This window comes from Sminthopsis crassicaudata, chromosome 1 (assembly GCF_048593235.1).
Source record: "Sminthopsis crassicaudata isolate SCR6 chromosome 1, ASM4859323v1, whole genome shotgun sequence".
Lineage (NCBI taxonomy): Eukaryota > Metazoa > Chordata > Mammalia > Dasyuromorphia > Dasyuridae > Sminthopsis > Sminthopsis crassicaudata.
The window spans coordinates 741700930-741727855 of NC_133617.1; the positions used below are offsets into that span (position 1 = coordinate 741700930).

General features: G+C 44.9%; 1 protein-coding gene across 1 annotated transcript in view; it reads right to left on the reverse strand.

The window, feature by feature from the left end:
- AVL9 (AVL9 cell migration associated) overlaps positions 1-25349 on the reverse strand; it is a 60724-nt gene extending 35375 nt beyond the window's left edge. Inside the window, exons 1-3 of the mRNA XM_074284345.1 lie at positions 25161-25349; positions 4339-4459; positions 2004-2089 (exon numbers count right to left, since the gene is read on the reverse strand). Coding sequence (XP_074140446.1) covers positions 2004-2089; positions 4339-4459; positions 25161-25247 — 294 coding nt within the window. The 5' untranslated portion in view covers positions 25248-25349. The remainder of the gene's footprint in view (positions 1-2003; positions 2090-4338; positions 4460-25160) is intronic.
- Positions 25350-26926: the final 1577 nt, after the last annotated feature.

Here is a 26926-nt window from a genome sequence, read left to right on the forward strand (position 1 = left end):
TTGTTTTACAGAATGGCTGAATCCATTCACCATTCCACCAATGATGCTTTAATGTCTCATTTCCCCCACATTCCCTCCACGATTTGTTGTTCTCCTTTTCTGACCCAAAAGTCATTCTAATAGGTATGAGGTAGCACCTCCAAATCGTTTTAGTTGTATATGAAATGACTGAGAAAGTCTGGAGAAGGAAGTGGCGTGCCTTCTGCAAGAAGAGGTCATACCAGGCTCACCACATTTCTGAGAGAGAGGAGAGAAGGAGGGAGAGAGACAGAGAGAGACAGAGGGGAGGGAGGGAAAGGGGGAAGAGAGACAGAAGGGGAGAAGGGAAGGAGGGAAAGACAGGAGGGGGGAGAGAGACACAGAGATAGAGAGAGGGAGACAGAGGCAGAGACGGAGAGACAGACACAAACACAGAGACACGAGACAAAGAGATTGCCTTGATTTTAGCTAAACATTCTACAAAGCCCCCCACACTACTCTTGCAGAAAAGGTGCAGACGTAGCCATGAGCACAGCCGAGCAGAACAGGCCCGTCCCACTGAGGAGTCCTTAATGGTTCCATGTCCCTTGGAAGGATGTCTACAGTGGAATGCCCCGGGAATCTGTGCTGGGTTCTGTGATGTCTAACATTTTTATCAAAGACCTGGCTGAAGGCAGAAATGAGTTGCTTATTAAATTAGCAAATGGCACAAAACTGGGCAGGACAGCTCACATTAGATAACAGACTCAGAATTAAGATGGATTTTGACAGACTGGAACATTGGGCTCAATATAATAACATGAAATTAACTAGGGACAAATGGTAGCTCTTACATTTGGGTCACCAAAAAAAATCCAATTCACAAGTGGGAGATAGGGAGAGGTGGCTGAACAGCAGCTTCTCTGAAAGGCCCTGGGGGTTTTAGTGGACTGCAGACTCAATATGAAACAACAGTGAAAAAAAGTTAATTCGATCTTGGGCTCCATCAGGAGAGGCACAAAGTCCAGAACCGGGGAGGTGACGGTCTTCCTGTGCTCTGCCCAAGTGACTGTGTCTAAAATGGCAAAACTGGCAAAAGACAACAATGTGAAAATGGAGGGGAACTCTGAAAGACCCCAGGCTAAACAGCGGGCAGGGAAAGAGGGTCTCGTGCTCCCACAAGCTCGAGCTCGGGTGAAGCACAGAACGGACGGGCTTGGTCAGAAGAAGAAAAGCTGGGGGGTGGGGGGGCTGTCTGGCGGTCGGCCATCGGCCTGTTTCCCCTCCAAAGTCGGACTCGAATGGGAAACGAGGCAGGCTGGAGCAGGTTCTAGAGGGGCTTCAGTGCCAAACCAAGGAACCTGGGTTTTCCTCCACAGACAATGTAGGCTTGGGAACAAGAGGTCGGAGCGCTCCCTCCAGAAGACAGATGATGACTGCACAGGGGGAAAACTGGGAAAAAGGTGAGGGGGCTCAAGCAGGGCTAGCACTTTTGTAAATGGAGAAGTGGGGAAGGATGTAAGGGACCCTGCAAAGGCGGAATCAGGAGGAAACTTGGAAACTTTGTGTGAGGACTGGAAAGAGGGAAACGGAGGACAGCGGTGCATTTAATTCAGGAGCTACATGAGCAAGGGAACCAACAGTCAAAGCTCAGCTTAGGAAATGAAAGAGAAGACAGTGACATTTTAAAATGGCGCTCACTCCACCTTTCCAATTATAAACCAAATCCCAGAAATGGGAAAATCCAAGGAAACAATAAAGAATACAACAGGAAGTTCCATTTTGGATGGAAATGAAGTATCATGTAGGATATAAATTATAATGGGAAGCTATCTGGGGTGCACCAGGGAGCCTCGTGCACTTTTATGCTACTAAAGCCTGAGGTGCACTGAGACTTGGGGGATTCCTTGTCTAACACACAAAATGTGTATCATTCTGAACTCAAGTTAACACCACGCCACCGAAACTTGCAAAAATATTCCTCTAAAGGCCTATAAAGGGGCAATCTTATTCTACAGATTTCTTCTTTCTGTCAGGATACATACCTTGGCTTCAATCTGTCTGTAGCAAGAGACACCGTACACTGTCATTCCGTTTCCATTTCGGGGGGGCAGGTGGAAAAACACGGTATCTACAAGATAGTCAGAGAAATTCACTTAGGACTTAGGATGAAAACCGCTATCCGCCTCCAGAGAAAGAAGTGATGGGATCTGGATGCAGATGGAAGAATACTTTTTAAACTTTCTTTATTATTCTTGGGGCTAATATGGAAATATGTTTTGCATGAATGCACATGGATAATCTTTATCAAAGTGCCTGCCTTCTCCAGAAGGGGGAAGGGGACACAGGGAGAGAGTAAACATGGAACTTACATTTTTTAAAAAAGGACAAGAATTTGTATTTACATGTAATTGAGAAAAAAGAAATAAAAGTTGAATGCAGATAAACTTTTCAATTATATGAAATGATAATGGTGTTCTATGTCTTCATCCATTCCTCTGGTTCCAAATACTTGTTTGGGCTCTTATTAAAAGTGCATTTTGAGCATCATTATGGTAATTTCTCTCTATACCATGAATATACCATACCCTGAAGACTGGGCTAAATGACTACAGGTTAAAGATTCGGGGTAATTTGGAAATAATTTTCCACATTTAATAATATGATTTTGAAGGAAACCAAGAGATTGAAATTCATTCTTTTGAAACTGGAATCCGCTGTGAAAACTGCTCATTAGGTTGGGAAAGGGCTCAGGGCTGCGGCGGCGTGATTATCGGCAGCTTCACGTTCACGGCCTTTTTCATTTCCCAGTACAATGACAGCACTTGGCAGGAGCCACTCAACAAGGCTGTGATTACAGCCCTCCCCACCGTGACCTCCAGCTTCAAAGAAAGGAAAAATAGCTTTTCCTCACAAAAAGGTTGGGGGCCCCCGACAGGAGAAGGTGGGAGGCAGGAGGCAGCGGGGGAGGGGAGTAAAGCAAACCAGCATGTGAGTTCACTTATGGCCTTGGGCAGGGGGGTGGGGAAGGAAGCGGTGGGGGAGTTTAAGTCAGAAATTGGCTTCCTCACTACTTCTCCACTCCCCACCCCCCCACACCGGCTCTGGGAAGGGACTAGAAGTAGATGGCAAAAGTGACTGTCAGGAAAGGCAGTCAGAGGGCCACACGTGGAAAGGCCAGTGAGCTCCACAATTTGGAAATCTGTTCCTAAAAAGAGGATGAGTCTCAATTTTGGCAGCAATGCTACCTCAGACCAATTAAGAGAAAACAGATTTCTGGTCCAAGAAAATCCAAGAAAAAACAAAAACAAAGCCCAACTTCCCAGATGTCTCTCAGTATGGGACCCCTGCCTGGGAGCCATTCTTGGTCCTAGTGCAGGGCTCCGAAAGGTTCTGCTTTCCCCAGGGTCGGTGAGAACCGCAGGCCCTCCAGACCTCAGCAGATGCCCTTCACTCATCTCTGTGGCCAAAAGAGCCAAGCCCTCAGGGCCACAGGCGCTCTGTGGGTGTCTCTCGGTGTGTCTCTGGTCCTGACAGGCCTGATCTCTGAGAAGCCAGAGGACCTTGAAGGGCCCAATACAGCCTCCCAGATTCTATTACGGACCCTCTGGTCCACACCACACAAGTGGAAAATACAAGGGGAGACACCCCCACGGCGGAGTGCCGGGCTTCCAGCGAGGGGGGGCCTGGCTCTGCCCTACTTTGCCTCCTTGTACCATGGCACCAGCCCTGGCCCCGTGTCAGGAGGGCCGGGGAGAACTGGGCAGTCTGTTCTCTGGATCGCCAGCCCCGACACGGTTCCCTGCACACGGCAGCTACTTTATAAATAATTGTTGAATTGAATCAAAGTAATTTAGGGGGCTGGGATAAGGACTAGCAGAGAGGGGGAAGGCAGGTAGGGACGGTTTGAAATACCTATAACAGGATTCAATAGTAATTACCAGAGAACTGGAATAAAAGGTAACTATCTTTCTTAGGCAGGGAGAGAAATTTTGCCCAGCATGCGCCCGGGATGCAGCCATCCCGTCAAAGGAAGGGAAGCAGGCAGGGGACATAATGACTCGGGAAAGGGCTCAGCCACCCTGGGGTTGCCTCCCCGCCCCCCCATTCACAACAGCCACAGGGCCCGGGACGGAGGAGTGCTTCCAGCGCCGGCTTTGTTCCTCGGAGGCCTCAGAAGCACAAATCAAGGCTTTGCTACTCCCTGCCTGGCTGGCTGAACACTGGGCACAATCTGGGCTCAGATCCCTGGAGGAGTGCACAGGTTCCTCCAGCAACTCTAGAATGATGAGGAAAACCTCGGGTTGTGGGCTCCTCCGCAAAACCTCCGGGGGCCGCAGACACCGCCCCAAGTGCCCCCCGGGGCCTGGCCGCCCTCACCTTCCTGGTAGTTGTGAGCTCCATCGGGCAGGGCGAGGAAAGGCAAATACTTCCACTCTTCGGGTAGGGAGTGACTGTCGTGGCCTTCTCCTGGGATCAGGGGAGGATATGAGAATTCAACCTAAAAGAGAAAAGAATGTGCTGGTCAGAAAACTGGGGAGCAGGAGGACACCCCGGCAGGCTGACTGTTGTTCGGTCATGTCTGACTCTACAACTTCATTTGGGGTTTCTTGGCAGAGAATGGAATGGTCATTTCTTTCTCCAGCTCATTTTACAGATGAGCAAACTGAGGCAGGCAGGGTCACCCAGCTGGTAAGTGTCTGAGGCTGGATTTGAGGTCAGGAGATGAGTCTTCTGGAGCCCCGCCCAGTGCTCTGGCCACTAGGCCTCCCACTACTGACAGAGCACAGGGAGGCAGAGAGATAGAGCACTTATGAAACCCTTACCACGTGCTGGGTGGAGGCAGGGAGGTGGCACAGTGGTCAGTGTCGGTTGACACTTTTCTAGTTTACCTGCCTCAGTTTCCTCGTCTGTAAAATGAGCCGGAGAAGGAAACGGCCAGCCACTCAATGTCTCTGCCAAGCAAACCCAAACGGGGCCGTGAAGGGTCGGGCACGACTGACCGACCCAACGGTGGCAGCAACCACAAAACATGCTGGGCACTGTGATGTGGGCCAGGCAGAAAGAGAGAGAGATAAAGGTCAGGGAGAAAGTGGAGAACTAGGAAGCAGGAAGAGCTCAAGGCAGCAGAAATCATGGAGAAGATGAAAGGAGACTGGCAGAGCACCCTCAGCACCCAGAGCAGGGCCCCACTGCCCCACCCCCAGCCCTGCTTTTGTGGGCTTTATGAGAAAACTTCTTGTTCAGATCCTTTTGGGGGCACGTCTCAGACGCTGCTTGAGGCTCACTGATCAAACCCGTGCGGCTGAACGCTTTGCTAGGTCCCTACTTCATGCTAAAAGAGATGATAAAATGAATCACAAGTTCTTGTCCCAGAAGCTCATGACATTAATGGGGAAATAAGACTGTTTAGCCCAATGCACCGGCCCATTGGGCCAACGTGGCAGCTCAAGCTTCCTCTTGCTCCCCCAACCCCAATTTAATGAGGAGGGAGCCAGGAAGACACTAAGCAGACGTCCGGGGAGGGGGCAGTCCTGGGACCGTCCAGAGGCGGTGGTGAGAGGGCCACCCCAGAGCCGATACTTGTCCAGAACTATTTTCCCCTCATGGCTGGGAGGGCAGCGGGTGGATTGCTCAAGGAGTGCTTAGGGAGGCCAGAATATGGAAGCAGGTGGGGGGAGGGGATGCCAGCCTGGCACAGGCATTCTGTACAGAAATGGGGAGAGCAGGAAAACCAGGCTGGGAGCCGGGAGTCCTGCTGGCCCTCGTGTTGGGGGAGATCCCAGAGTGTGGAGGGGGAGGCTAGGTGTGGAATGGGCAGAGCTGGGGGGTCCCACAATCTGCCACAGCTTGCCTGCATTTAGGGGCTCCTGTAGCCAAGAGTAACAGAAAACAGGGCACCTCCTGGGTCAGAGAGCAGAGGGGATGGGCGGCCCCACAACAATCCTGCTGAGTGACCCACAATATTTTCTTTCTCTAATGAGTCTGGAAGCCACTGCTCGGGGTCACCGGCCCAGCATGGGTCAGAGAGGGGCCTCCACAGCTCTCCAGCCACCATGATAGAGAACTGCTAAGGTTATTGTGAAGAAGGAACAAGAAAACATCAGCAGAGAGAAGGAAAACATTGCCCAGGGCCTCCCTCAAAAACAGGAAGGACAGACAACAGGAGGAGGACCCAGCTTAAAGTGACACAAAACTTTCCCTAAAAGTCTGGCAGGCTGGGGCCCGAAGTTAAAATCAACGCCCCAGAGCACAACGTTGGCCGTGGGGGATGGAGAGCCCCCAGTAATGAACACGTGGGGGATGGAGAGCCCCAGCCTTGCCCACACGGCACCCGGAGTCCTGGGGCAGCCCAGCCTGGTCGGCCTTGGCCCACCTCTCACCTTCATGCGGGGTTGGCTCCAGAGGGGCGGCCAGGGGCTCCTTCCCTCCCCCTGGGCCTGTGCCCTCGGCCTGCCTGGGCCAATCCCTAAGTTACCTGGCAGCTCCATGCCAGGTTCCCCGTTACAGAAGCCTGGCTCCTGTTCTACCAGGCCATAATGCCCCGCCCCAGGAAATGGCTTTGCATATAGTTTGTATTTAATGTTCCAGACACATGTTGCTTTGTCCCCGTGGAATACAAAGTTCCTCAAGGGTGGGGACTGCGTTCTCTCTCCGGGGCCTGGCACAAAGCCGACCAGATGGCAGCCACCTTAACAAGTGCCGCTCTGAACACTGCACCTCCTGTTCTTCGGAGAAGTGCATCAGGTCACGGTGATTGAGCCCAGCTATGGGCCGGTGCCGGACTGAGCACCAGAGATACAAAGAAAGGCAAAAGGCAGTGGTCCCTGTGCTCCAGGAGCTTCCAATCCCAGGGGGAGACCATGGGTAACTACCTCCACAGTCTAAATGGGAGAGGGTCTTAGAGGGAAGGGGAACCTGGGGGACAGAGAGTTCCAGGCATGTGACCTAACCCCACCCCCAACCACATTAAAATGTGAGGAGAAAGGTTTAGCAAAATGAAAAAAAGCATGACAAACTACGGCTAACAGCAACACTACAAAGTTAAGTCACTGTGCGGCCCACAGGTATTTCATGTGCTTCCCAGGGGCCGGACCCCGGCAGTGGGAGATGGGATCTGGAGGCTGAGATGGGGAGGAAGTGTTCCAGCCCCAGGGCACAGGGAGGAAGGGACCAGAGCCCAGAGTCTAGGCCCAGCCAAGAGGCCGGGGCCACTGCATGAAGAATCCTGGGGAGGGGACGGAGGGAAAGAGGAAGGAGACCAGAAAGTGGGGGTGGGGGCACCTTCAACCCCCCCACATCCATATTCTCTCTACATCTGCTTATCGCCTCTCCCCACAGACATACAGTCTAGCTAAATTCGTGGTATGGAGGCAAAGCAGCAGCCAGAGGCAAATTGGATCATTAATCACATATATTAACAAGGACAGTGGGAAAAAGAAAATCAATGAGGTGAGTTGCCAGTTAAGGATGTTGGGAAATGAACAAATTAAAGAACCAAAAACAAATGAGAAATTGGCAGAATTAAAGGAGAAATTAATAAGAAGGGAACTAAACTAATCAAAGAGCTGGGTAATTCTTTTTAAAAAGGATCAATAAAATTAATAAGGCCTTAGCAAATTTAATCAAAAAAGGGAAGAAAATCAAATGACCAAAATCCAAAATAAGGCAGGGCACATTACAACAAACAAAAACTTTTTTTCTTAAGCTGATCAAAACTATTTCCCTGAAACCAAGAACACTGTCTGTCATGGAGAAACTCAGAGGTTATCCGGCTAAGGGAACTGGGCTGTTCATGCTCACCATTTACTTTTTTAACATATATTTATAGAATATCTCTCTCTCTCTATAGATATAAATATAGATACACACACACACACACATTGAAAGAAGAAAGGATAAAGAAATAATCCTGACCAACAAAGAATTTAAAAAACAAAACAAGTAGCTGTGAAGAGGAGGCTTTATTTAACCTCAGTAAATCACAGTAAGACACCCAGGTATTCTGATCCCTAAATCTCTCTCTTTTCATTATACAATCCGGATAAATAGCTTCAGTAGAATATTTTGGGAAAAGACAACTCCCAGAAATCACTAGCATGTCAGTGTATACTCAGAAGAAAAAACTTAGGAAAATGGAAATATATGAACAATAGTGACAAATTCTTAGATTATAACTCATGAGGACACTCCCAGCACGGCATACCACTGAAGACAACTATCAAAGAATTCAAACATAAATAAAGGAAACAGATGGAAAACCATCGAATGTTCTTGACTAAGGAAAGCCACAGGATAAAGGAAGTGACATGTCAAGTTACAGATTTAAAGCAATACCAACCAAACCACCCACTGGAGGCTCCATGGCCGTCCCGTCCTCTGGGGGCCTGACTTCACAATCCTGGCATCCTCCTCACTCTCGGTCACTCCATGGAGCTGACCCCTTGCCCATCTTAAGAGTGTCTACCTCCACAAACAACCTCTGGCATCCACTGGTCCCTGCGCTCATCAGGGCCTCGGCAACTCTCCTCTGGAACACTGCCAGACTCTAGGTCTCCCTGGCTGAAGTTTCCCCACAATCCAAATCTCCTTCTCTATCCTACTCTACCTACTCCTACAACTCCCAAGTGGGGCCCACTCTTGGTAAACTCCAGGGGTTCCCTTTTGCCTCTAGGGTCAAAGAGAAAATCCTCTCACTAGCTTGAGCAAAATGAACCCACAAAAATCAATAGTGTTTTCACATAATAAAATTCAGGATATAGGAAAAGAAAGGCGAGTCTCATTCAAAACAACTTCAAAATACAAAGAAAATTAGGAGTCAATCTGCTAAAGGATCCTAAATAACGGAAGAGATTTTTGTAAATATCCCTTTAAAAATAAAAATTTAAATAGATGGAGGAATAGTCATTGTTCTAGGCATTCCAATGCAGACAAATTAAAAGATTTCCAAAGCTAACTTACACATTTAATTCTACCAAAAGAATGGAACTTAACTACCATAAAGAAATATTGTTCAGAATCAAGTAAAATAATGAATTCATCTGGAAGAACAAGAAATATAGAATATCAAAGGAAATACAGAAAAAAATGTGAGGATGAAGGAGAATATTAAGGTGAGATACTAAACTTTATTAAAAAACATCAGTCATCAAAACCATTTGATACAGTGATAACCATTTGATTAAAAAATATAGAAAACTAGACTACTGGAACAGTCTAGATAAGGGAGAATCAGACATCATGGAACTCAATAACCTAGTGTTTGATAAGGCTGAAAACATAAATAACCTAGGAAAGAACTCATTATTTGAGAAGAGCTGCTGGGAAAACTCGAAAGCAGGATGGCATAAATGAAGAACTAAGAGAAAGAGATAAAAACAAAAGTAATTGCCCAAGGGATAGGTGTATATGAACAAGTGATTTTCAAAGATAAATTGCAATGTATTAACACCACAACAAAGAATGCTCTAAATGAATATCAAAAAAAACTTTAAAGTTTCACTGCAGACTAAGCAAAGTGGGAAAAATGGCAAAAGAGAGGAAGTCACCGTAGGAGGGCTTGTAGAGAAATGGGCGCACTAATGTACTGTTAGTAAAGTTGTGAAATGGGACAGCCATTCTGGAAAGCAGCCTGAAATCATGCAAATATTATAATATAATAAATATAATATAACATAACATAACATAATAAAAATTATATGGACTGAAATGTCCATACCCTTTGATCCAGAGATTCTACTGTTTTACCCCAAGGTAGCTAGCCACTGACAAACAGGAAAAAAGCTCCACAGACCCCAAAACATTTGCAGCACGCAAACAACGGGAAATAAAGCAGATGCCCCTCAACTGATGGAACAAACTGGGGTACAAGAATGCAATGGAATAGGATTGTGCTGTAAGAGGCAACAGAGAAGCGTGAGAAGACTTTCATGATCTGCTACAGGCTAAATAATGGCAATATGCACCATGATGATAACTATAAGTGGAAAGAACAAACAATGGAAACTAAAGAGTTCCAAAAGAGAGAGCAATAAACTCCTCCCTACTTTTGGACAGTTACCTGTCACATCTGTTCGATGTGATGATCCATTTTTACAATTCTTTCCCACTTTTTTCTTCTTAAATTATTACAGATGAATGTTCTGTCCAGGCTACTGTGGGCAACATTTGGGTCTCTGGGAACTTATGTAAAAATACCTGCTCTAAAGGAAACACCAGATTATATCTTTAAATAATGCTAGTATTCAGCACAGGCATGCAGTCGATGACTTTGGGGAACTTTTAGGAAGAAACAAAAAGACTTCAGTTGAAAAGCTTTGGTAGCATTACTTTAATGGATGAGTTCTCAAGGAAATTTTGATCTTGATACAGGGATTTGTCATCCCTGTAGCATCCCATATGTTAGTTTATGAAAAATAGGGCGCTTCTAATGTTTCATTCCATCTTGCTAGGCATTAAATGACAGCCAGCACTTACTAGAGTACTTAGTGCTTACCATGTGCTTTGCAAATATGATGATATTTTATCTTCACAACAGCCCTGAAAAGGTAGGTGCTATTATTCTATCCAGGTTACAGATGAGGAAACTGAGGCAGGGAGCAAGGGAGTGTGGGAAGCAGGATCTGAACTCTCTGCCTTTAGTCCAGGGCACTGTTCAGTTAAGTGCCACTTTTTTGCAGGCTGCTGTGATGGGGTACACTATTTCCTTGCATAATCTGCATTCCCTAAGTCTGTGCCTCGTAAATCCTTCTGCAAGTCCCAAGCTGTTCTTATTCAGCTGTGCTATAGAAGAAGAATTAAAGGTGTTCTTTTCCAGAGGGGAAAAGTAGGAGCAATGGGTGGAAGTGGCAGAGACCAATTTAAGTTTGATGACTTAAGGAGAGGTGTGCCAGATGGAAAAGGGGAAGCCCTGGGAGGCTGAGATTTTCTCTCCTTGGAGGTCAAGGAAAGGCATGGGTTGGACCAGCCGGCCATGGAGGTTCCTTCACAAACATATGAGTTTTTCAGAAATCCAAGACCACAGAACTTAGGGGGAGGAAGTTCTCAATAAAAAATCTTGCACCCTTTGGCCCAGCAATATGTCTCCTAGGCCTATTCTCCCAAAAAGATTAAAGAAAGCTAAAAAAGGACCATAATACAAACATATTCATAGCAACTTTTCTTGTAGTGGCCACAAACTGGAAACGAAGGGGTTCTCCATCCCAAGGCATGTGAATGTTATGGACTATTATTGAACCATGAGAAATGATGAAAGGGAGAGTTTCAGAAAAAACTGGAAGACTTTCACAAATTGATGCAAAGTAAAGAGAATAAAATCAGGGAAACCATTTCCACTTAACACCACCTCTGTAAAGACTTTGATAAACTTAAGAATTCAGATTAACTCAGCCATCGCTTATGATTTCAGAGAACTGATGATGAAGTGTACTGCCCAACTCTTGCTAGAGAGATCTTGGACTCAAGATGCAGCATGAGACATGCGTTATCAGACATGGACAATACAAGAATCTGGTTTGCTTGACTTCTGCTTATTTTTACAAGGGTTTTATTTTTCCTGGTAGGGGGAGGTCAGAAGGAGAGAAAAACATGCTTGCTTATTTAAAAAAAAAATTTAATTTCTGAAAACTATAGTATCACAGCAAAAAAAGGAGGATAAGATTCATCTCTTACCATGAACTACAATAAATTCCAATTAGACTGATGACTTCAATATTTTTAAAAGATCACAGAAAATTGGAAATTATCAAGTGACAAAGTTGTTTCAGTTATAGGAAGGAGAAAAGTTCTCAGCTATCTAACAAACAAGAAATTATAGGACATAAAATAGATGGAGTTGATTACATGAAAATAAAGATTTTTGTTGTTGTTGTTGTATAAGAAAAATCAATTTAAACAGAATTAAAGGAAAAAAGACTGGTGGGGGAGAAACTCTATAAAACTGTACTGCCTATGTACAAATAAGAAAGCCAGACTAATTGTTGCTTCCCGTGATTCCAAGATGACAGTGGAAGTTCTCTGGCCATTGCTTTAGGTCTAATTTGGGAATAAAAGTAGATCTCAGATGGGGCCAATCCCACCAAATGAACAGATGTATGAAAAGCTCTTCCCACTTCAATGTGATAGATTATGAAAGCTCATTTTAGTTCTTTTTTTTTTTTTTTTTTTTTGGTTTTTGCTGAAGCCATTGAGGTTAAGTGACTTGTCCAGTGTTAAGTGTCTGAGGCCAGATTTGAACTCAGGTCCTCCTGACTTCAGGGCTGGTTCTCTAGCCACTGCGCTATCTAGCTACTCCGAAAGCTCATTTTAAAAAGAGAAACTTGGTGAAATGATTTGCTCAAACCCAGGTAAACTCTATGAACAGTGATCTTCAAGGCCAATAAAATGGCTGCCAGGCCAAATTGGGATTTGTGATACAGGCTACCGGGGTATTACTTCCCTTTTCCAGATGTTTACTCTCTCCCCTTTAATAACTTGTTTTGAAATTTTTCTGGAAATTGAAGTTGAGATCAGTGGTATATAGCCCTGCAATAACTCTTATGTATTTTCTGAAAATCAAGAAAGATGCCTTTCTCCTGTTCTGTGACATTTCTTCATTTTCCTTGACCTTTGGAAAAGCGTCCCAGAGGATTAGCAGTCAGCTTGGCCGGTGCTTTCAGGCCCCAGAATGCAGTGTTCTGGGACTGGTGACTTGAACTTATCAAGGACAGATCAATGCTCTCTAATTAGGTCCTTATTTAACTTGAATTTAAGCTACCAATTAGCCATTTTTATTCTGTCCTTGACAATCCAAATGTCATCTCCTTGGCAGAGAAAACAAGCAAAATAAAAGTTTTCTCTGGCAATAAAGTTCATCATCATCCCAACAACTCTCACCCTATTATCCTTCTCTGAGCCTGAGCCTCTTTTTTTCTTCTTTTTTCATTCTGTTAAAGATATATGCTTTTAAAAGAAGAAAAAAACAAGAATAATTTTAATTTTTAAAGGGCCTTTAAGGGCAAGACTTATTGCTGCCCCTTTCCTCTTTCTACTGGAACTTACCTATCACATGTCTCATTAGCCCATTAGTTTTTTTTCCAAGATAATGAATCTGAACAAATAAGCTACATTTATGGGAAGAGCTCTCCTCCATTCCCAGGAAATACAGACCCATTTTAAAGGGTACCTTCAGAATATAACATTAATTTCTGCTTTTTTGTTGCCAAAATGATGGGCATGTCAGCCCAGCTGAGAGAGAGAAGCAATGTCCAGAATAGTATGAGTGAGAGAAGTTTTATGAGGCTCAGTTCTTAGACCAGACAGTGTAGGTGGCCATCTACTTTGACCATAGGGGAGGTAGAACTTATGTAAAAATACCTGCTCTAAAGGAAACACCAGATTATATCTTTAAATAATGCTAGTATTCAGCACAGGCATGCAGTCGATGACTTGGGGAACTTTTAGGAAGAAACAAAAAGACTTCAGTTGAAAAGCAATAGCTGAAAAATGACAAAAGAAAATTCTTCTCAGAAATATGACCTCAGATTTGAGGTATGTTTAGATGTAAAAAGGATTTCAGAGCAACAAGCTCCAACTGGACTAATATTTTAAATAGCAGTGGAGGTGAGGGCAGGGTCTACTCAAAATTGTGAAGCATTCGTGAATCGCCTGGAATCTCTTCTCTAGTCCTTCTCTCCTTTTAGGATCTTCCATGCCTAGTCTCCTCGTTTTCTCCTACCTTCTTCCTAGAAAAGACGGCTATAAGATATAACAAACACAAAGTCCAGTAGAGTGTAGGGTGGTGGATTCCATCAGAAGGTACTTGAGCTTAAATCCAGGAAATCAATCACCTACTGCCAATATGACTGTGGGCAACTAAGGGAACTCCAAATCTGTAAAATAGAGATACGTAGATATCATTTTCATGATAGATCACCCACACAACAGAGTGGGATGGATACTTATAAAAGTATGTGAGTGTGACTACTGCAGAAAAAAAGAAAACCAAAAAGAAGCAGGACAGACTGAAAACTATAGGCTACACTTAAATATGGAAAAAGAAAAGTAAATTGTACATGATGGAAATCTACAATCCTTTTTTTTATGTTGTATATATTTGGTCTATTTTATTTGGTGTTTAAGTTTAGAAGACAAGAAACTTTTTAAAATGCTATATAAAACTAAGTGATTATGAACTTATTAAAAGGCTTGAAGTTTCTCTCTTCTTTCTTAGAATCTGAGAGCAAAGTCTTGAGACAGAAAGCAAGAAGATCTAGTCTGGAGTTTCTTTCCATTTTTGTGCCATTCACCATCCCCTGACCTCTTTGGGAGTTTGGGGAACCCTTGGCTGCCTTCTCAGAATTACCTTTTTAAATGCATAAAATACAGTATATAAGAACTATCATTCTATGAGAATCAATTACATTGAAATATAGTTATCAACATTAAAAAAAAAATCTAAGTTCAGAAGCTCCAGTTTAAAAATCCATGCTCTAAGGGGAGAATTAAAGTTTTTAGAAAAGTTGGCCCCTATTTTAGGGTCTTTTCTGGCATCCTATAATAAGCATTATGTTCCTATAATGACAGGCAGCAATATCAGTCTTCTTCCATCAATACATTTAGGTGGCAAATCCAGCCCACCTTTTCAACCTTATGCACCTTTTGCTTATATCCTTCCACAGCCTCTTCCACAGAGATTCTAGCACACAGTCGGGACCGTCTTCTAATCCCGGGCTACCTAACCTCCTGAAAGACAGTTTCCAAAATATTTTTAAGAACAAGTTCTCAGGGCCCAAGTCGAGAACTCCCTGGCGGCCCTTGTCAACAATAACTTATTTTCTCTGTCCCCACATTTCTGAACATCCTGTAGGTACCACTGTGGCACCTGGGCTCTCAGGTGTGTCCCTTGCTCGGACCACATGACCCATTTCTTTTTCCAAGCCTGCTTTTTAAAATTATCTCACTTCTTTTTGGATGCAAATCACCTCTGGTAGAAGGCCACAGAATACTCTTGTCCTCTGAGTCAGTCATGACTCTGACTCTTGGAGAGGATAGTTTCCATGACGCTGTTACACAGCACAACCAGAAGAATATTGCCTTAGCGCCACAAACTTAAAACACTAAAGCTAGACTAAGCTTAGAGATCACAGGATCATGGGTTAGTCACCAACCATGCTTTTCCAGTAGAGAATGCTAGAGCCAGGGAGCTCTAGCATGTGAAGGAAATCAACAAAAGTTTACAAAATCTCTGTCCTATTAATCATCAAACTCAAGGATTTACAAGCTCATATACCTGCCAGACCTGGCTTTGGGTCCACATAGCAAGTAGCCTTGCTTTGATCCACTGTCCTAAAAGTTCCCAATAAGAACCCATCAATTATCTGTCAATCCCTTACCCCCACAGATCTATAAATGCCTCTCCAAGCACTGATGGATTCTCCCCATTGGAAGGAGGGATGAACAATCTAGACTCCTCCACGAAGTGGGAAAAACAACATTCAGTCAATAAACATTTAGTAAGTGTCTACTGTGTGCCAGTCTCTGTACTAAGGATAGGGGAGAGCTCCCTTTGAAAATCTCAGTGTTGTCCCAGAGTGATTCCTATGGCAATGGGTCCCAGAATGGGTTGGTAATAAAGAAAGTGATGAACCTGGTTAGGGCTAGATCCACCAGGGTTGGTCTGTTGACAGTGGGTGCCAGAATGGCTTGATAATAAAGGAAACTGAGAAGCCTGGGTGGGTGTGGCCCATCAAGAATGATCTGGTGAAGCAGAGAAGTTAAAGATTTCCAAAAAGCTTCTGAGAGTTTCCTGGTCTGCTCTGGTTGTTTTTCCTGACCGATTTCTGGAAGGGTTTGTTGAGCCTGACTCCAATGCCAGTCACATCTTCCAACATTATTGACACAAAAGCAAAGGGGTCACTGGACACACTATGACATACATCTCCACTTTGACCCCAAGGAAAAGGATCAAACCCCACCTCATTTCAAAGAATCGGCGTATCTGAAGAGGTGCAAAAGTTAAGGAAATGATACATTTAAAATAGGACTGATGGAGGAAAAGAAAGGGCCGCATCAAACATATAACCAGATTCAAAACCCAGAATGAATATATGTCAATGTTTTGTGAATTAGTAAGTTATTTAAAATATAAGTGGTGGACATTACAGCAAGACTGTTAGTACTAGCAAAGAGATATTTACACTCTCTGGTTGTCTGATTAATACACAATCATCTCTTCTGTTTACAAAACACCAAAATAATTCAAAGCTAAAAAAAAAATACAAACCATATCCGGATAAAATTAGGAACCAAGTGATCTAATTCTCACCTGGTGATCCCTGTAAAAGCATATGGCTCCTTTCTTATGGACTAGGAAAATGTGCTTCTAAGATAAAAAAAATTCTATGATGGTCCTGTGCCTATGTGAGGTGTCATGTGAATTTATTCAAGTTATATGAAAAAAATCATTTACATGGAAAAGTTTCAGTTACATTTTGTATATAAAAGACAGGGAGGTGGGGCAGCTAGTTGGTACAGTGGATAGAGTACCAGCCCCAAAGTCAGGAGGAGCTGAGTTCTAATCTAACCTCAGACACTTAATGCTTTCCAGCTGTGTGACCCTGCCAAACAAAGAAACAAACCAGGGAGAGGAGGAGGAAGGAAGAAAACAAGGAAAGACTTACCAAGTACCTACTACGTGCCAAGCACTGTAAGTGATTTACAATTATTGTCTCATTGGATCCTCACAACCACCCCGGAAGCAAGTGCTACTATTATTTCTAGTTTGCAAATAAGGAAACTGAGGTAGACAGCGATATAATGGTTTGTTCAGTCACACAGCCGCATCTGAACTCAAGTTTTCCTAGCCCTCGCCCAATCTGCTACTCATTGCATCCTACTAGGGGCCTCAGGCAGCTACAAGGCAGGCAAAGGTACACTGTAAAAATTTTGGAAATAACGTCAATCAAAGGATAACCTCTGTTTCTTTTCTGCCCCCCCCCTCCCCCCGAAATGTTCCCCAGCCACCCTAGTCCACGTCAGCCCAGGAAGTCGGTCCGGTAGCAGCCCTGAGATAGAGCCAGACCCACACACATCCCATCACACAGTTTTACATCCCACACACAGAGAGGCAAATCCCAGCTGAGGCATGAGCCCCTACTTCCTGCATGCCACAGGAAAGTCTCCACAGGCAATCTTTCCAGTACCTTTTATCTCTGTTGAGGGCAGTCCCTCAGTGGGAGGCACACATGCACAACATACACAGACACAATACATGCAACACAAGCACACACGTGCACAACACATGTTCCCCCCACTACACACGCATGATGCAATACCACATGTGCAAACCACTTAGGAGAGAAACCATGCACGTACAACACACACCACTGCTTACACCAGCTAACACACCCAAATCATGGCAGCTGCCCTGAGTAAGTGCACTCAAGTAAGCCAGGGGGTAGAAGCCAATCACCACCTGAAAGCAATCCCAAAATAAAAACTCCCAAGAACATTACAGCCAAAGTGCAGAGTTCCCAGGTCAAACAGAAAATAGTTTAAGCCCCCAGGAAAAACAACAACAACCACCTTCAAATCTCACAGAGCCACAGTCCAGATCATGCAAGATTTAGTAGCTACCATGTGAAAGGAGTGGAGGGCTTGGAATATATTTCAGAAGGCAAAAGAACTGGGATTATAATCAAAAATAGCAAAACTGAGTCTGATCCCACAAGGGAATAAAATGGCAATTTAAAAAAATAGAGGATTTTCAAATACTCCCAATGAATAGACCACAGCTAAGGAGAAAAAAATCTGACTTTCAAATACAATGTGCAAGAGAAGCATAAAAAGGTAAAAATGAGAAATCATAAGGGACTCAAGATTAAACTGTTCATCTTTCTATATGGGAAGATGATACGCGTGACATCAAAAACTTCATCATTTGAGAAGTTAGGAGTTTACACCGAAAGAAGTGGGTTATGTTGGGATGATATTTTAAAAAACAAATAAGGGAGAAAGAGGGATGCCCTGGGAGAAAGTTAGATTGGGGAAAATTAGCTCACAAAAAGAGGCAGTAAGGAAGCCCTGTTACAGAGGAAAGGAAAATGCTGAGTGTGTATGTATGGTGGAAACATCACATCTAAATTGTTCAAAAAAGAAACATGTATACTATATGTATTCAATTGGTAACAGAACTCTATCTTAGCCAGCAGGGAAGCAGGAAGAGAATGGGATTAGAGAAGAGGGCAATAAAGAAGGCAATTTTTTTTCTTTCTTTTTTTTTTTAAAGGCAGTGGCCAGAAGCAAAACAGAAGAAAATAGAATGGAGGAAAATGTGGTTAGTAGTCATAACTGTTAATGTCAATGGGATAAACTCACCTAACAAAACAGAAGCAGATAGCAGAATGGATTAGAAAAGACAATCCAACAATATATTGTTTATAAGAAACCCATGAAACAGAGAGACATACAGAGTTAAAATAAGGGACAGGAACAGAATCTATTATGCTTCAGCTGAAGTAAAAGCGACAGGTGTAGCAATCGTGATCTCAGCCAAAGCAAACACAAAAATAGCCCTAATTAAAAAGGATAAGCAGGATAATCGCTCCTTCTTAAAGGAATCATAGACATGAAGAATATCAATATTAAACACAACCGTACCAAATGATATACATCCAAATTCTTAAAGTTAAAGTTTAATTATAGGAGGAAATAGTAAAACTACACAAGTGGAGATCTCAACTTCCCCTTCTCAGAATTAGATACCATAAAATAAATAAAGCAGTCAAGGTGATGAACAGAATCTCAGAAATGTTAGTTATGATAGACTTCTGGGGAAAAGGATGGGAATAGAAAGAAGCATAGCTTTTTCTAAGTTTTGCATGGCACCAAAACTGACCATTTATAAAAATCTTATAACCAAATGCTAAAAAATAGAAATATCAAATGCAATACAAACCATAATGCAATAAAAATTTCACTAAATAAAGGGCCATAGAAACATTTATTAAAAATTAATTGGAAATTAAATAATCTAATCCAAAAATGAATGGATCAAAAAACAGATTATAGAAATGTCATCAATAATTTCATTAACAAGAATGACAATAATAAATGAGACAACATTCCAAAATTTGCAGGCTGCAGCCAAAGCAGCATTTAGGAAAAAATTCAATCTCTAAAGGTGCACATCAATAAAAGAAAGGAAGAGAGATCAATGAATTGAGCATGCAATTAAAAATAAAACTAGAAAAAGGACAAATTTAAAACCCCCAATTTAACTCCAAAATGGAAATCCTAAAAATCAAAGGAGAAATTAATAAAACTGAAGGTTAAAAAACTTAATAAAAAGATAAACCATTATTTTTTTTAAAAAAGAACAAATTACTAGTATCAAAAATGAAAATGCTGAATGTACCACCAATGAAGATGAAATTAAAACAATTAGTAAGAGTTATTTTGCCCAATTATATGGTAGCAAAACTGACAATCTAAGTGAAATGGAGGAATAACTACAAAAATATAAACTGCCCAGATTAACTGTAGAGAAAATAGAATATTTAAATAATCCTATTTTAGAAAAAGAAATTGAAGAAGCCATAAATGATGTCCCTAAGGAAAAGTTCCCAGGGTGAGATGGATTTACAAGTGAATTCTACCAAACAGTTTAAGGAATGATTACTCCTAATACTATATAAAATGCTGGAAGAAATAAAGAAGAAATTCTACCAAATTCCTTACAAAACATAAATATAATTTTAATTCCTAAATCAAGGAGAACAAAAACTGAGAAAGAAAACTGTAGACTAATTTCCTTAGTGAATATTTCTGCATTTTAAAAAAATAAAATAGAAGCAAAGCAATTACAGCATTATATAACAAAGGCTGTACACTATGACTAGGTAGGATTTATACCAAGAATGCAGCTGGCTCAATATTAGGAAAACCATCAGTATAATTGACTGTTATCAATAACAAAAACAACCAAAAATTATATGATTACATCAATAAATGCAAAAAAAACCTTTAACAAAATACAACACTCATTTCTACTAAAAGCACTAGAAACCATTAGGATAAACAGAACCTTTCTTAAAATGTTACATAAAATCAAGAGCATGCATTATCTATAATGGGGATGTACTCTGAAGCCTTCCCAGTAAGATCAGGGGTGAAGCAAGGATGTTTTTGTTATCACCATGATTATTCAATATTGTACTAGAAATACTGGCTAAAGCAATAAAATAAGAAAAAGAAATTGGAGGGAAAAAAACAGGCAAGGGGGAAACGAAACTATCACTCTTTGCAGATGACATGAGCTACACTTGAGAACCTTTACCCCTGGACCTGCACAGTTCATATGACTCACAGGACAGGGAAGCCTACAGAAGAGGCTCGCTCCTGGCTTCTTTCTTTGGATCTGGCTCCTTCTCTTGGTTCTGGGGTTTTCCACAAGTTCAGCTTTCCTCTCCCTTTGGCGCTCTGCCATTCTTTGGGCCCACATGGCATCACTTTCTCTCTTTAGCCTGAATATAACTTTTTGTCACTTGGTCCCTTGTGTAAATCATGACTTTCTGACTCAGTTATGCTACTTCTGCCACCTGATACTTCTTTTTCAGTGAAATGATACAACTTTTGAAAAATGAGACGGCCTGTCATTTATCAAAAGGCACATGAAAAATGTCCCAAATCACTACTTTTCAGAGAAATGCAAGTTAAACAACTCTGAATAGCACCTCTCAAATTGGCTAACATGACAAAAAGGAAAACAGCAAATGCTGGTGGACCCGTAGGAAAATTGGGAAACTAACATACTGTTGGTGGAGCTGTAAACTGATCTAACCATTCTGGAGAGCAATTTAGAGCTATGCCCAAAGGGGCTACATACTATGCATTCCCTTTTTTTGAGCAATACCACTACTAGGTTTGTACCCCAAAGAGATCAAAGAAAAGGGAAAAAGACCCAGTTGAACAAAAATATTTGCAGCAGCTCTTGTGGTGACAGAAAAACCGGACCGTCTACAGTTGGGGAATGGCTGAACAAGTTGTGGTATATGATTGTGACGGAATACTTCTGTGCTACAAGAAATGCAAAGAGGTGGTTTAAGAATAACTTGAGAAAACTTATAAGAACTGATGCAAAGTAAAGGGAGCAGAACCAGAAAAACATTATACTCAGTAACAGCACCTTTGTAAGGATGATCAAATGTAAAAGACTTAGCTATTCTCACCAAGATAATGATCTAAGAATTCCAAAAAACACATAAAAAATGCTATTCATTGCCTGGAGAGAAAACTGATTCATTCTGAAGGCAGAACTGATGCATACTTTAAAAAACCCTTTCTTTTTCTTGTTTTAATTTTTGGCCTGTGTTTTTTTTTTACAACATGTCTAATATGAAAATATGTTCTGTAAAACATGTATAATTGATATAAATTGATATATAAAGTTGCCTTCTCAAGGAAGTGGGAAAGAGGTTAGAACTCAAATTAAAAAAAAAAAATCTATACATGGAACTGGTAAATATTTAACAAAATAAATCAAAATATTCCTCCCAAAAGAGAATAATAATCAATCAAGAGGGACTGGGTAAACTGTGGATGGTTTGGCCATTCCAGAACTCAGGAATTAAATAGGAAAAACTTGTTCCTACCTGTTGACCCAGACAGTCCATGACTGGCCTAGAACTCTGGAGCTTCCCGGAAAGTGAGACTAGCTGGTCCAATAGTGAGAACCAACTTCAGGAAGCACGTCTGGCCCTGGAAGCGGGGCAGAATGACACCAAAGGAAAGAAGGGGGCTACAGCAGCATCACTGTGGTTCGGAGCACTACACTCGGTGCTCCCACTGTCCCGGCTGACTCAGACCTGGGTTCGAGTCCTACCTAAGGTACTCTGACTAGCTCATCTATTACATGAGAGCTGGATTCTGTGGGCTTTCAAGTTAGGTCAGACCAACGCAAGTGTTTCTTCTAAACACCAGTGATACAAAGAAGCCACCAGAGTCCCAGCCAGGCCAGCCGGGAGACACTGTAAACAAGGAGGCACAGACTAGGTACAAGTGGGAGCCAATCTCAGAGGAGGAACAAGAGAAGCTGCCCCCGGCTGGGAGCCTAGGGATGAGGAAGAGGAAGGTCAGAGTCATTGGATCACAGAGAATGGGGAAGAGTAAGATGTGAGAAAACTGGGAGGCAGCAAGAGGCCAGAGCAAGAACAGAGCCCAGATTTCCCACCTGGTCCTGGAGACCACCAGAGCCCCCTGGAGGGTCACCTAATCAGAGCCTGTTTTTAAGAAGCTCCATTTGACAACATCTGAGTTGAGGCAGGCTCAAGGGAGGAGAGGCTGGGGCAGGAGGTGACAACAGTGTCTGGGGGAAGAGGGCTTAGGGAAGAGACGCTGAAAAGGAAGAAACTGCGAGACCTGGTGACTGATTGGAGGGAGGGGGGAGAGTGAGGGGTCAAAGATGAGCACTTTGGGTGCAAGCCTGGGCAGAGGGAAGGATGCAAGATGGGGCAGGTTGGATGGAAAGGTAACGAGTTCATTTGGGATACAGCAAGTTTGAGAGGTCTATGAGACTCCCAAGCCCCTTCTAACTCCCTAGGGCTGAAGTGTCCACGGTCTTATTATGTCTTTGCTAGTGGTACTTGTTGAAGGATTCGGTTTTTGCATCAAGACAAAACCAAAAAAAATGGAGGGAATATGATTCTAAGATCCTGGGCCTCTGTGTGTGGGTGTGGATGTTCATGCCAACCAATATAAATGCCTAAATCAAGATGATTATATTCCCAAGGCAGGATGGTATAGAGGAAAGACTGCTGGGCCTGCAGTCAGGAAGACCTTGCCCCTGACACAAGCTCTTGCTGTTTGTCCTTCGTTCTGGAAGACGGCCACGACATCATGGAGGTGATGCCGGGACATGCAAGTGAGGTGGGTCTGAGTGAGGGAGGGTGTGCAAGGTCACTGCCTCAGTTTCCCCTCCAGAGCCCTCTGGGTTCCCTGATCAGATACAGACCAGGACCACTGGATGAAATGGGAGACCTTGGTCTTCCATGGCTCCATTCAACTAGGTGCCCCCCCCCCCCATATACTTATCTACACCACCCACACTCACATACAAAGCCAAAGTTAATGGAACTTCTAGCTCCCAGCAGATTTAGGAGATGCAGCAGGTATTCTTGGTTGTTTAATTCTAATTTTGCTAAAAGGTCTTTGTGTATTGACGGGATTACTTATTTGAGTGGATGGTTATCAAGTTTACAATCAAAAACAGGGATTATAAAGGACCCGGATGGAAAAGCTGGCCTCTGAGGCTAATCCCCAAGCCTTCTATAAACTCCCCCTCCCTGCCTTGGAGGCCCCCAGGGAGGACAGGGTGAGGAGCAGGGAGGCCCTCTGATGCCCAGTCTGGGGCCTCTCTCAGGAGGCCAGTTTGCTCCCTTCCCCGACCACTGCCCTCTGCCCTCTTGGTTCTCCTGCGTCCACACCCAAGTCCCTAATTCTTACTCAAACACTACATATTAAATGTCACTTCCTCCTTAACAACTCACATGCTTTTCACCTAAGGAAGAGGGACAGGATGCCAACTATTTGTAGCCCTTCTACTTGACACCCAAAGGCAGCTTGGCAGGGAGCAAGCTGGACTCGAGGCCAGGAGGAACCTCGGTTCAAAATCGTTACTGTTACTGACGAACCCTCAGTTTCCTTATCATGAACCTCAAGCAAGGTCGCCTTGATAAAGATTTCTGCAAACTTTAAAGGGCTGAGTGTGAAATGTTACTATTACTTACAAGGGTCCTTAATCTTGTCTCTAATGGGACTGGAATAAGGCACCTCCATGTTCTGGTCTAGTATCATGATGATTATCTGTAACAAAACTCGTTCTAAATGTGCTTCCGTATCTAGCATCCAAGCTTCCCTAGAACAAGGAGCTTCCTTTCTGTGTTTGCACCCCCGGCACAACGGAGGAACAGGGGGCAGTTACTAACACTTGGGGAGCGATCAGTCGGACAGCCGGTGGCCCTGGCTAGCCCTCTTCTCAGTGGATGGCACATCCTGGCTTCAGCCTTCTAGCTCTTTGGATTAAAGAATCCAGTTTCTGATTATTCCTCTACGGGTTTCCAATTCAAAACACTAATGAGATAAAAAATCGCTAAACAAGTTAAAACATGTTTTCATATCTGAAAGTGATTTACAAGGCAAATGTACTTCAACGCCTCAATTATCTGTGATTTTCTTGGCCCAAGGCCTTCCCCCATCAACAGATTGCCAACCTTCTACATCTTGGTAGATGGTCTATAATTTCATCCTGGCCTCAACCTGGGAGGAGCTTCTCTAAATTTAGGAGGGCCAGACCCCAGTGGGGTCTCCTCAAGGCCCTGCCAACTGCGGAGGGAGCAGAGTGCTGGAGGAGCCACCGGCCGTGGTCCCAGGAGGGACGGGAAGCAGGAATTGTGCCAGTCTGCCTCACCCTGGGGAGATTCCCGCCCTGAATGTCAATAAAGATAAAACACAAGCCACAAACAGGAGGCCCAAGGGGCAGCGTCCAAAAGGGCCCCTGGGCCGGCTCCAGGAAGTGGGGGGACAAGCCCCAGACCAAGGCGGGCAGCAGCACCGGGGAGGAACCGGGGAGGGCTCGGCAGCCCCGGGCCTAGGCCCAGAACGGGCTCGAGCGCTGCCAGGGCGGCAGGTGCACCGGAGCCCCACTCCCGGGCACCTGCAGAGATGGGGGCCTGGCCTGAGCAGGACTCGCAGCAGGGCCCAGATCCCCGGGAAGGCCCAGACCAGGCTTAGGGCCACGAGGGCCGTGGGGATGACTGACAGCTGCCCCGACCCTCGAGGCCAGCTCGTGGGGGCGCCCCAAAGCAGCCCGGGGCTCATTCCTCCCAGCCACAAAGGGAAGCCGCGGGAGCCCACCCGGGGCCCCGACTCGAAGCGTCTGGAGGGCCAGGGCCTGCTCGTTTCTAAGCCTACCCTGGAGACTGGGTATACACGCAGATGCCTGACAAATGTGGGTGGGAATCAACCCAAAGAAAGGACGCAGCAGGAAGAGTTGAAGACAGGTATTGGGGAGCAGGGTGGAGGCCAGAACGAGAACCTGGGGGGCAGGCAGGGAGACAGACGAGAAGAGGGGACGGGGGAGACACGCGGGGGGTGGGAGACACGTGGGGGCCGGCCCACGTGGGTGGGTGGGGGGCTAGAGCCCCTCCCCACCCCCCTCCCCCGCTCACCTGGCAGCCCTTCTTGTGGTGGAAGCCCACCACCACGATGTGCAGCACGGGCCCCCGCGGGCCGCCGCGCCCCCCGGCCTTCTCCATGGGCCGCCCGCCCCGGGGCTCACGGACCACAGGGGACGCCGAGGCAGCCCCCGCTAGGCCCACCCGCCGCAGCCGCTTCGCCGCTTCCGCCTCCGCGTCACCTGATCCCGCCCCGCCCCGCCCCGCCCGGCCCGGCCCCCGCCGCCGGGGAGGGCCAGGGGCGGGGCCTGCGCTGCCGGGAGGAGCAGAGCGGGGAAGGCTGAGGGGGCGGGGCCTGTGTTGCCCTGGAGACCTGGCCCCAAAGGAGACGACCCAGGAGGGGGCGGGGCCTCCTCGGCTCCTCCTGTCCCTTTCTCTCCAGAGCCCGGGATCTGGGTTCAGATTCCACTTGGTCCTCGGGGCACGTGGGTGACGTGGGCTATGACTGGAGGCCCGTGGTCACTGAAAGGCACCGGCCATAATGACCCCAGCAGCACTTAGGGAACACTTAAGTCTGCGCCGGTGGTCGTTCAGTCACTTTCGGGCGAGCCCAAGTCTTCGGGTCCCATTGGGCCTTTACTTGGCCGAGACACTGGAGGGGTTTACCGTTTCCCTCCCATTTTACAGATGAGGAAACTGAGGCAGAGCCCCTCGGTCACAGCCAGCGAGTACCTGAGGCTGCGCCAAATAGCCGCTCCCCACTTGTGGATGGGCACACCCCTGGCAGGGAGGGCTCCACACACTGACCCCCAGGTGGCCTGGATTCAGGAAGTCCCGCCTGGAAATCCATCTTGAGACACTGCCACTCAATCTCTGCCTCAGTCTCCTCATCTGTAAAATGGGGTTAACACCTATTTTCCAGGGTGCTTGTGGGGGTCAAGTTTGTGTTTGTATTAGCAGAGCCCGGGGCACAAAGTGGGCATTTTAAAAGCTTATCCCCTCCCCTTCAACTAGAGCATCAATGGTACAGTTCGCCAAGACTCCCTTTCCAGGCCATCCGTAAATATGAACTTGTGAGAAGTATCTGCCCAGGAGATAGCAAAGGAACGTTGCTGTTGATAATCGCTTCATAAAGTAAACAAAGAAACAAAAAGGAAATTAATTTCAGTGGAAGGACTGTTCACAGGATGAGGGAGGCAACATCTCCAAGCTAAAAGCAACAGGAGGCAAGCCCGGAAACTTGCTCATTTCATCACTGGAGCAAAGATACAAGCTCTGCAGCCCCAGCAGCCCCCCGACGAATGGCAGAGGATCTCCCCGAGATCAGTAGGCCCTGGGAATGCAAGCAGCAGCTCTCATAGAAACCGGAAGGCTAAATTGTAACAGACAAGAAGTTACAGTCAAAACAACTCCCCCCTGACGGTCCAGTTGGGAGGGATGTCCAGCACTGGGAATGGCCGCTTGCCTCCATTACCCATTTCTCCTTCCAAGGCCTAAGTAAGTGCTCAAACATATTTAACAGGACACAAAATGTTCCAAGAATTTGCTACTTGACCGACATAGAACAAACTACTTTTTCCTCCATTATTTATTTCCATTAGTTTCTTCCATTATGATTAGAAAGGAAACCACATTTCCTTATTCTTTGTTCTCTTATTACTTCAAAGAAAAGCCCTATTGCTTAGAGGTGGACAAATGAATGGCTTTGAGTCGGGAAGGTCTTCCTTTGCCCAGTGAAACAGAAACCTCTTTCCTATAGAAACTGTTTAATTTTGGCCTTTATTTTCCCAACACTGTAGGCCTGGTACAAAGAAAACACT